We start from the raw sequence: 11,522 nt of genomic DNA, 5'->3' as shown, positions 1-11,522 counted from the left end.
GGCTTTTCGCCCACAAGCTTTATTCCATTTGCGTTATCACACTCAACTCTACTTTGAGGAGGCAGCTCTTCCCCAGTCGCATTTTGAGTGCCCTCCAACCTGAGGGGCTGATTTGCCAGCACTGTATCTGACAGTGTTTCTCCACTATTCATAAGGTTTTCAGTGACTAAATATTCAGAAGTAGTTCGTCACTCTTTCTTCCTAGTCTGTCTTTATCTGGAAGTTCATCTGAAACCTGTCCACCATGGGTGACCCTGCTGGTATTTAAAATATCAATGGCATAGCTTTCAGAATCACAGCAACTCACAAGTCACCACAGTAAGACAAACTGACAGATGAGTGGTGGCCATTTGGTTTAAAGTGGAAACTGTCACTTTAAATTTCAAGGAGATATGTGTTCATGCCTAATAGAACCCTCCAGGGGTGGGGTGCATGTCTATTCACTCAGGCATCCCCTCTATTCACCAGAATGGCGGTGCACAGACAGCTAGAGACCAATGAACAGACACCAAAAAAAGAATGTCCACACCTGTATCTGTGTGGTTCTGTCAGGCGTTTGTGGCTGTTCTGATCCTACCCCCACTTGATCTGTCCCAAGATGACGGCTCTGGGAGTAGTTTAGCGTCTTGAATTAGAAAGCAGTGGATTTCTTGATTCTTCTTACAAATTCCCCTAGCTGTAAGCCTTCCAATCTTCTAAATATTCCTTTATATGTGGTTCAGGGTTCTAGCACCATCCCCTGAGCCTGCTTGGTCCGGTATTCTGTGTTGTTGGTGATGGAGCTCCTCACTGTACATCTACCCGATCCACCATCTTAGACGGTGTAGAGCACCATATTTATGCCATTTTGTCCTGGGACTGCTCCCATTATAACAAATCTTTTCTTCAAGTGAGGCAGCCTTAGGGGAAAAGGCAAAAGAGTAGTATGGTAAATCAGAATTATGTCATAAAATCCTACACTCACTAGCTAGGAATGGGAAATCAAAGGCATGACCTTGTTGTTGGTAGGTGCTGTTGAGTCGGTTCCTATTCATATCCACCCAATGCACAACAGAAGGAAACACTGTCCAGTCCTGTGCCATCTTCACAGTCGTTACTGTTGAGCCCAGTTCTGCTGCCACTGTACCATTCCATCTCATGAGGGTCTTCCTCTTTTTCGCTGACCCTCCACTTTACCAAGCATGATGTCCTTCTCCAGGGACTGGTCCTTTCTGATAATGTCTGAAATATGAGACAAGAAGTCTTGCTGTCCTGTTGCATTCTGGCTGTACTTCTTTCAACACAGGTTTGTTTGTTCTTCTGGACGTCCATAGTACTTTCGATATTTTTCTCCAACACCATAACAACTCAGATGCATCAATTCTTCTATGATCTTCTTTATTCACTGTCCAACTTTCACATGCATATGAGGTTATTAAAAATATCATGGCTTGGGTCAGCTCCACCTTAGTCCTCAAACCAACATTTTGTGCAGCAGATTTGCCCAATGCAGTACATCATTTGATTTCATGAATGTGCTTCCATGAGTGTGTGGTTGGTGGGGGATCCAAACAAAATGAGGTCTTGACAACTTCAATGTTTTCTCCATTTACCATATGATGTTATACATTGGGCCAGGTAAGCTGTCTTTCAAATTTCTTGGTATAGATGAGTGAGTGAGTACCTCCAGTGCTGCATCAATTTGTTGAAATATTTCAGTTTGTATTCCATGAATTCTGGGAGTCTTGATCTTTGCCAATGCTTTCAGTGCACCTTGGACTTCTTCCTTTAGTACCATTGGCTCTTGCTCATATGCTACCTCTTGAAATGTTGGACATCGACCATTTCCTTTTGATACAGTGACTCTGAGTATTCCTTCCATCTTCTTTTGATACTTTTAATGCTTTCTGCATCATTCAATAGTTTGCCCGTAGGGATTTGTTATCTAAAATAATGACTGTACATTTTGTAAAAACAATACAAGGAACATTCAGAAAGTTCCTGGAAGACTTCCATTATCTTTTAATTCCATTTTTCAGTGAACATTTAAAGGTCACTCATACATGCTTAATACAAAGAATTCAAATGATCTGGGAGATTAAAATGAGTTTTTAGTGCAGAGATAAACACGGTCTGCAGCCCAGGTATCCATCAGCTCAGACATAACGGTTCCGTGACTGTCTTCTGTAAGTCCAAGGCTGTAGTTTGTAAAGCAGCCCTGTGCAGTCCTATAAGCTGAGCCTGAGGTCTGGCTGTTTCCAACTGCAGTGAGCTTCCGCCTCAGGTTTGATTTCCATGTCAGAGCACCTCTTGAAAGTCTGTCACTGTGGTACAACTAGGCCTCTGGCTTGCTAAATGATTCTGAAGTGTGATTTATCAACAGCCTTTCTCAATTCCTGAATTATTGGCTGTGGCCACTGAAATCTTTCCACTTACTTCCTCTGAACTCAGTCCAGTGAGTTACTCCTCCCTGCTCTCTGCTGTGGCATTTCCATTTTCAGCTCATATCTTGGTTTGAGCTGTCATTTCTGGGGAACAGTTTTCCACCCTGGAGAAACTTTCTAAACTCAACCCACTAGTTTTCCCTCAATTAGTCTCTGCCGTCTGAACCCCAAATTCTGCCTTCCCTCTGGTACTTTTCTAGATAGAGACTCCCTTCTGAGCTGTTTTTTATTTCCACACTTGAAGTCATATGGGGTTGCTTAGGTGATAAGGGACGAGCTGATCTTAATAATTCATGAGGGAGAACACGTTGGGGCACTTCCCATCGCACAGAAAAGGTGCATGGACGTGGGAGTCAGACACATCCCAGTTTGAATCCTGGCTTCATGTATAAATTACATACATATGAAGTTCTGGTGTGGCGCTATAGGATAAGCACTGGACTGCAAGGTCGGTTTGAACTGCAAGGTCAGTGGTTCAGACTCACCAGCCACTCCTCAGAAACCCGATACAGGGGTCCCTGTGTGTCAGAACTGACTCAAGGATACTTCGCAACAACGCTGATTTCACATATTGTTGTGAATATGAAAAGAACAAGTAAACTTCTCAGATCTTCCCAAGTGTGTCCGCTTTTACAAAGTCTGTGGTCAAAGAGTTTCCTCCCCCCCCCCATCGCCCTCCCTTATATTGCTGTGTTTTCCTTTTTTCAAGAAATTATCTGGTTTATTGATTTGTCTGTTTGTCTCTGCCTCTTGCCACTAGAATGTCAGCTTCATGAGGAGAGGAATCTTGCCTGACATAGTATTCACTGTTCTCTCCCTTGTCCCAGGCTCAGGAAACACTCAACAAGCAATTCATTACTGAATGCATGAGTAAATATTACATAGATTTAAAAACTGTCAGCATCGAGTAGACTCCTACTCCGGTGACTTCATGTGACAAAATAACACTGTATTCCATTGGGTTTTAGGTTTTTGTTTTCTTTATTTCTCGTCCCTCAGGGTTTTCCATGCTGAATTTCTGGAAATAATCGTTAGGCCTTTCTTCTGAGGTGTCTCTGGGGAGACTCAAATCTCCAGCCTTCCCTTTGGCAGCCAAGGACTCCAGATTCTCTGTAGACATTGCTCTTGTTTGTTGTAGAGTGCTGTCGAGTTGGTTCCAACCCATAGCGACCTTGTATAGGGTTTCCAAGGAGTGGCTGGAGAGCTTGAACCACCAGCCTTGTGGTTCAAACCGACTTTGCAGTCCAGCACATTAGCCCACATTGCCACTCCAGACTCTCTCTGTAGTCATTACCTACCCCACAGTGCCACCAGGACCGTACAGATACCTGGAGATTGGGCATAGTTGATAAAACCTATCTAGAGATTGGCCAATCTGTGGCCACCTATGGCTAATCTCAAGATACCTGTAAGGCCCTCCTGGCATTGTGGGGTAGGGACTGTGAGTTAGGCAATGGGCTGCTAACCACAAGTCAGAGGTCCAAACACAACTGCTACGTGGGAGACAGGTGAGGCAGTCTGCTCCCATAAAGATTCACAGTCTTAGAAATCCTATGGAGCGTCCCTGTGAGTCAGAACCAACTTGATGGCAATGGGGTTTTGACTTTTGGTTCTTTTACTTGAATCCAATAGGGATTTCCTCTTGCTTCCAGGGCCTCAGGCTCTTCCCCGTTGTCAATAGACAGCTTTGTTTCTTCAGTCAAGACCCTGGTCAGCCTGACTACTTTCTGAGGTACTTTGGGAAGTCTTTCATTGGCTGTTCAGCGACTCATTGACTTACTGTCCAGGTCCTTAGAGGGACCTGTGTTCTCTCCTGCTCCCTGCTAACTGGAGAAGAAAGAGGAAGATGACACTTGGGGTGTTTTTACTCCTGAAACCTCAAACTAGTTTTCCTCTCATCATATTTTACTTTTTATTATCCTCTTTTTGAGAAGCCCCACCCTTGCCCACCAATGCTTTACTCCTTGGCCAGAGCCAATGTAGTCAGTCTTCTGCATTCACAGGAGAGTTTTCTTTTAGAAAGTGTTTTCCAGACAGTAGAATATAAGAAAGGAAACTTAAAACCAGGCTTAGGAGTAGAAACACAAAGTAGTCTCAGAACACAAGAGTAGATCATAAGAGAAGAGACAGAGCTGACCTGTGTGCTTCAAGCATTTGAAGGAGCAGAAAAATGTACAGAATTCTCTGCCAAGGGCCACTGAAGATGCCCACCACCAGCGAGCATGTCTGCTATGTCCAGAGGAACCCCTCTGCTGGGGAAGTCACATCACGATAGTTTCCTAGTCATAAGGGACAGAGTAAGTGGATAAGTATGTTCTCTTGCTAAGTAACTCAATGATATGTTAATCACATGAAGGTAATTTTTGCAGAATTGGCTAATGAGATCATTCATACCTCTGCAGTCTATGTAATAGGGAAAAATCTCTTGATGCAAGCGCGGTGGTTCCATATCCTCGGGATGATGATGTTCATCTGGTCCTCTGCCCATCAGTACAAGTGCCATGTAATTCTCAGCAATCTCAGGAAGAACAAAACAGGTGAGGTAACTTTCAGAGCCATTGCTTGTGCAGTTTAACCCTCAGAAGCGACTTGCGCATGACCTTCATTCTTCTCCTTTCCACCCTAATGAGTTGTCTTATTTGTCACAGCACCCCTCTGGGTCCGGTCCTGACTTTCCGTCTGTAAGATGGGAGTGTTACACTGAAAGAGCTCTGTGGTGCCATCTAATCCTGACAGTCTGTGATTCTCTCCTATGCCCATGTGTTGGGGCCGGCACAGCACAGATGTGTCTGAACAGCGTGCTGAGTTAGCGTCATTGCAGCCAGAGTCAAAAAAGGCTTGACTATTTCTTTAACTCAGGTTGATTTCTCATCTGTACAGTTTTTCCATTAGGCTTTTTGAAATATTGAGACTGAAATCATAATGTTAACATCTATCCTGTGATTAAGGAGCTCTGGTAGCGTAGTGGTTACGAATCGGGCTGCTAAGCTCAAGGTTGGCAGTTTGAAACTACCAACCGTTCCACGGGAGAAAGGTGAGGCTTTCTGCTCCCGTAAAGATTTACAGCCTTGGAAACCCTGTGCAGGGTCACTATGAGTTAGAACTGACTCCACAGTACTTAACAACAACAGCCCGTGATTATTTTGTGCCAAGGGAACCTGGTGATATGGCGGTTAAAGCACTTGGATGCTAACCAGAAGACTAGTGGTTCAAGCCTACCAGCCCCTCCCCTGGAGAAAGATGTGGCAGTCTGCTTCTGTGGCAACTTACAGCCTTGCAAGCTCTCCGGCACAGTTCTGCTTTGTCCTATAGGGTATGCCGTGAGTCAGAATTGGAAGTGGGTTTGGTGTTTTGTGCCAAGCCCTGTTCTTAGTGGTCCATATATATATAGCCTCAAAATGCATCCATGAGATGGGCACAAATCTTTTTTTTTTTAATTTAACTTTTTGTTGTGTATTGGATGAAGGTTTACAGAGCAGATCATCAGTTTTGCATTCAACAATTCATACATATTTTGTTTCAGCTCATTTGTAACCTCACATATTCCACTTTCTCCCTGTGTTTCCTGTTTCCATTTCTCTTTCCCTTTCTCTCCCAACCCTTTTGAACTTTGTCCTTGAGTAAATGCTGCCCTTATGATCTCAACTGGTTGATTATTGTAAGGAGTAAGTGCCTCCCTAGTGTTACTGTCCCCTCTATAAGCCTCCCTGTTGTTTGGCTGAACATTGAGCCATGGAGGTGAATTCAGTTCCAGACCTGAAGGATGACTAAGTTCCACCAGTCTCTGCCTGACCAGTGAGGAGATGGGTTACAATCTCAGCTTCATTTAACAGATGATCAAATTGAGGCACAGAGAAGTCATTCCAAGAGACACAGCCTGCAAATGGTAAAATCAGGATTGAGCCTGTACATTCTGGCTCCAGAGTCTGTGCTATTAATTCCGAGTTTTCAGGTTTGCTACATGAATGGGCTTCCTGTTTTTGGCTTATTCATAGTTGATATTGCAACCTAAGCATGCGACTTAGCATGCAGAAGAGTGACAGTGGAGGTGTGCCACAGAAGGTGCTTTGCACACAGATTGTGTGGAACTCTTCTCAAAAGAAAGTTTTTTAATGCCTGATTGGGAAGTGCAGCTGTTCAAATTCATGCTAATGAAGTCTTTTCTCCATTTCAGGAGTGGTCATTCACTGTAACCACCGAATTCCATTTGGAGACTGGTTTGAGTATGTCTCTTCCCCTAACTACTTAGCAGAGCTGATGATCTACATTTCCATGGCCGTCACCTTTGGGTTCCACAACATAACGTGGTGGCTGGTGGTAACATACGTCTTCTTCAGCCAGGCCCTGGCCGCTTTCCTCAGCCATAAATTCTACAAAAGCAAGTTTGTCTCCTACCCAAAACATAGGAAAGCTTTCTTGCCATTTTTATTTTAAGATAAGCTAAACCATCGGGAACATAAACAAGGGAACCGATTTCATTCCTAAGGACTCAGAAGTCTAGAGACCAAAGTACAGTTTTTAGAGAACTGCTTGACACGCTCTGTTCTATTTTTATGCCCCAAAGTCTTCCTTGAATGAACAAAGCAATAATAATAGCCCCTAAGAAAATGAAGATTCTAAGTGTCTTCGGAGAAGGCATACTTCCAACATACCTGGGATCCTTGTGTCTGCTTTCGGGAATACTTTATTCAACAATCCAACTGAAGAAAAGTAGATAAGACTCCTCCAAGCTGTTTCAGAAGTAAAGAAACCTAGCTAACATCCTCAAACACACATACATATAAGGGGGCTTCAAAAAGTTCATGGAAAAAATTCCATTATCTTCTAATGCCATATTCCCACAGACTGTTTTGAGGCCTCCCTCGTACACAGAAGAGATATACTACTCTGGGGCAGTGATAGTCTGCTATTGACAAATGAACTAGACTCTATAACAAGCAGTCTTATAGGTGCTCAATTAATGTTGGTTTCATTTCAATCACAGCAGACTAGTCTTTGAAAATTATGATAGTATATTGTTTTACACTAACGATAGATTTCAGGGAAAAATGATTATGTTGGCTAGTTTACACTTTCACATGTTACCACAAAGATCTCAAATATATATAAATACAAATATCAATAGTCATTTCCACTTATGGCCCCTAACAAAGTTTTGAAGCCTCTTTTATGAGGGAGCTTCAAAAAGTCCATGGAAAACTTCCATTATCTTTTCATTCAGTTGTCCACATTTTTGAAGCCCCCTCATATTTGATACTTCCCTTGATAACCAACCTTAAAAGTAAAAGGGATAACCAACCTTAAAAGTAAAAGCATCTGAAATTAAAATGCATTTTCTATTTAACCATAAAGAATGCAGCATGAATGGAACTGACTTGCACTCTAGATTGGATGGTGGTGTAAGCTCATTCTTAGATGGGTATTCAAATTGGACTGATTCTGCCTGAATTTATTTTAATTAACAGAGTGAATCTGAAAGTATTTAGGAATAAGATTTATCCTTAGAATAATTTGTGCTAAAGAAAATACCAAGCATGCTCCCTGACTAAATCAAAGGGAAACAAATGCATGGTATGAAGAAAACAAATCTTGAAAACCTTTACTATTGCATGAGAAGCATAGCAAAACCTGCATATTCAAGCAGCATAAGATTTTCTGGCTTATTGGATGAGATATTAACATTCTTTAATGCAGATGTCATATTGTAATCTACTACTAAATACTCAAGATTTGCACTAATATGTACCATAGTATAGAGGAAGGAAGAGTCTGTAAGTGGTGCAAAATGTTTAACACGTTCAGCTGCTAGCCAAAAGGTTGAAGGTTCAAGTCCCTCCCCCCCCCAAAGGTTCCTTGGAAGAACAGTCTGGCAGTCTACTTCCCAGAAATCAACCACTGAAAACCCTACAGAGCAGTTTTCCTCTGACACACACAGGGTTGTCATGAGTTAAAATACACACAATGGCAACTGGTCACCTGGTATGGGGGAAGGAACCTGGTTAGAAACCAGACACATCTCAAATGTGCAATGTAAAACTATCTCCCAATACACAAATGCATCCATGGAGTAATACACCAAAGACATTGAGCTCAGATTTGTTTCTAATCTAACATTAAATTCAGTTGTTGTTATTGTTAAGTGCCATCAAGTCGGTTCCGACTCAACAATCCTGTATAGTGTTCCGAGGAGTGGCTAGTGAGTTTGAACCACCAACCTTGTGGTTCAAACCAATCTTGCAGTTTAGTGCTTATCCTACAGCACCACACCAGGACTCTTTAAATTCAGTAGGAGCTATGTAAGGTGTAATCCTGTCAGAGAAGGAAAACTCAGATATTTTCACTAAATGGAGAGCAATAGAAAAGTGACTGCACCCTGTCAAAGGCAGAAACCCTGCGAAACCCGGAAAATCCCAGCAGTCTACCAAGTTTGGGCTCACAGGTTTCATGTGAATGTCACAGCACATCCTAAAGTTATTACATATTCTGCTCTAACATTATGCCTGCCAAGAATAATTAAAATCAGTCTTTTGCTCAGTCTGCTCAAGTAAATGAAATACTGAGGATTCACCGTCTTCAGGATCAGCAGAGACATGTGGACCGTATTGCATTTCAGCCTTAATTTTCACACAAATAGCATGAATTATTTATTAATACCAAATTATTGGGGTGGGGGATTGTGTTTTGTTTCAGCATGCGATTTTATTCATAGGTTAGGCTAAAGATTCAGCTGATACATTTTTAAATCAGATAATGAGTGCCCCCCCCCCCATGAAAAACCGCATCAGGTGCTGCTTTTACTCTTGCCCACACTCTGGCCTTTCTTTTACTTTCCCTACCCCTTCCTGGCCCAAACATTTGTAGGTGAAGATCAAAGGGGGGGAGGTAGTAATATCATCAGAGGGGTTGGGAACAAAGTGGTAAACCAGTAGAGAATGATTGAGACCTGTGTTGTGTTTGCAATCTCGGAATGAGCGCTGTCTCCTGTATTAGTGAAAGTAAGTACTCCATGTACCTAAAGGAGAGCTCCCGAGAGAGTTTGCAAATTCCTCACTTGGATAATCCAGACATAGTTTGTGGGTAGAGATTTTGATAGGTGTATTGGTATAGTTGAATAGCCTTAATCTTTCATTCTCTGTTACCATTAAGCTAGAAGAATTGCTACTGAACTACCTCATAATAGTATTCCCTGAATTAACTACTGATTGTATAAATGTACTGAAAAGACTTTTTGTTGGTTTCAAACTGTGAGCGCATTCTATATACTAACACTTGGCTTACAGTGGCCATAGACTGTTTTATGTCCACAAAGCTGTGTTCTGTATTAGGTTTTTAAATCAATTAGTGGTTGTTGCTAGAATTCCTACCTCCTACACACCCACCCCAACCACCTCACGTGCCCCACCCACCCCCAAAAGGCCTTTGCAGATATCTTTGTATGCAGTTTAATATTTACTTTAAGAATGATTGTAAATGTTTGCATAATTTAAAGTATCTAAAAACTAAAGAACTATTGATAAATAACATGCTCAAAATGAACTGATATATTAAAGGAGACCTTAAAATCATGAATCTGCAAGTCATTTTTTTTTTCCTCCTATCTCCTCTCTAGCCAATTTTAGTCTACTCTTTCACATTGCTTATCAGACAAATCATTCAACGGTGTTTTCTTTAAATGCCTTATATTTGTTTGACCTTAAAAGATTTTTTAATAAGTAGACAAGGAACAGTGGAGGTGGCCATGCCCCATAAACAATATAATGGCCTGTATGTGACTGTCTTAGGGCCATTTCCCTGAAGTAGCAATGATCTGTAGAAAGCCATGTATTATTTGGAGGCAGGGAGGAAAAATCCAAGTATTCAAATGAAAATGGTATTAAAGAGCTACTCTGCAGATAATTGAGAAAATGCTACTCTGGAAAAAATTGAACACTGGAAGTATTTAGAGAATGTGTGTCCACAAAGGATTTCCTGACAAGGATATGTTTCCCTCCTCCCTCCTCCCTCCTCCCTCCTTCCTCCAACCCTCGGGGTCAAATCCTATAACCCATGTGCTATCTTCTGCACCAAACACTGGCTTTCCCAGAATCCTTCCAAGAACTGGAAAAGGCACTACTCTAGGAAACAGCTGTGCCCTAAGGCTGCCATAACAATGCCCCACAAACTGGGTAGCTAACAGGAACAGAAACTGACTGCTCACAGTTCTGGGTGCTACAAGTCTGAATTCAAGATGCCCACAGCATTGATTTCCTACTAAGAGATCTGAGGGAGAATGTGTCCCATGCCTCTGTCCTAAGGGAGAAAAAAACCTAAATTCAAGTCTTTTATGTTGTTGTTAGGTGCCATCGAGTCAGTATGGACTCAGCAACCTTATGCACAGCAGAACAAAACACTGCCTGATCCTGGGCCAACCTCACTACCGTTGCCATGCTTGAGTCCATCAATGCTGCCATTTGGCCATTCTATCTTGTTGGGAGTCTTCCTCTTTGTCTCTGACCCTTCACCTTACCAAACATGATATGCTTCTCCAGCAACTGGTCCCTCCTGAAAATATGTCTGAAGTATGAGAGACGAAGTTTGGCCATCTTGGCCTCCAAGGAGCACTCTGGCTGCACTTCTTTAAACAGATCTGTTGGTTCTATGGGCAGCCCACGGCACGTTCAGTATTCTCCTCCAACACCACAACTCAAAGGCATCAATTCTTCTATGGTCTTCCTTGTTCATTGTCCAGCTTTTGCATGCATATGAGGTTATTGAAAATACCATGGCTTGGGTCAGGCGCACCTTAGTCCTCAAGCTGACATATTTACTCTTCAACACTTTAAAAAGGTCTTGTGCAGCAGATTTGCCTAATGCAATACGTCATTTGATTTCTTGACTGCTGCTTCCATGAGTGTTGATAGTTGATCCAAGAAGAATGAAGTCCTTGACAATTTTGATCTTTTGATAAGACTGTTGTTGGTAAGAATGTTGTTTATTGGTTCAGTGGTGATAAATTTTGTTTTCTTTACAATGAGATGCAATCCATACCAAAGGCTGTGCTCTTTGATATTCATCAGTAAATATTTTAAGTCCTCCACTTTCAGCAAGCAAGAGTGTATC

At 42.1% G+C, this 11,522-nt stretch overlaps 1 protein-coding gene across 1 annotated transcript in view; it reads left to right on the top strand.

Moving 5' to 3' along the window:
- SRD5A3 (steroid 5 alpha-reductase 3) overlaps nt 1-6,857 on the top strand; it is a 24,778-nt gene extending 17,921 nt beyond the window's left edge. The window contains exons 4-5 of the mRNA XM_006868053.1: nt 4,826-4,960; nt 6,598-6,857. Coding sequence (XP_006868115.1) covers nt 4,826-4,960; nt 6,598-6,857 — 395 coding nt within the window. The remainder of the gene's footprint in view (nt 1-4,825; nt 4,961-6,597) is intronic.
- The last annotated feature ends 4,665 nt before the right edge of the window (nt 6,858-11,522 follow it).

Source organism: Chrysochloris asiatica, unplaced genomic scaffold, assembly GCF_000296735.1.
Source record: "Chrysochloris asiatica unplaced genomic scaffold, ChrAsi1.0 scaffold00115, whole genome shotgun sequence".
Lineage (NCBI taxonomy): Eukaryota > Metazoa > Chordata > Mammalia > Afrosoricida > Chrysochloridae > Chrysochloris > Chrysochloris asiatica.
Note: the sequence above shows the minus strand (reverse complement) of the source record. Positions and strands in the feature narration are given on the sequence as shown.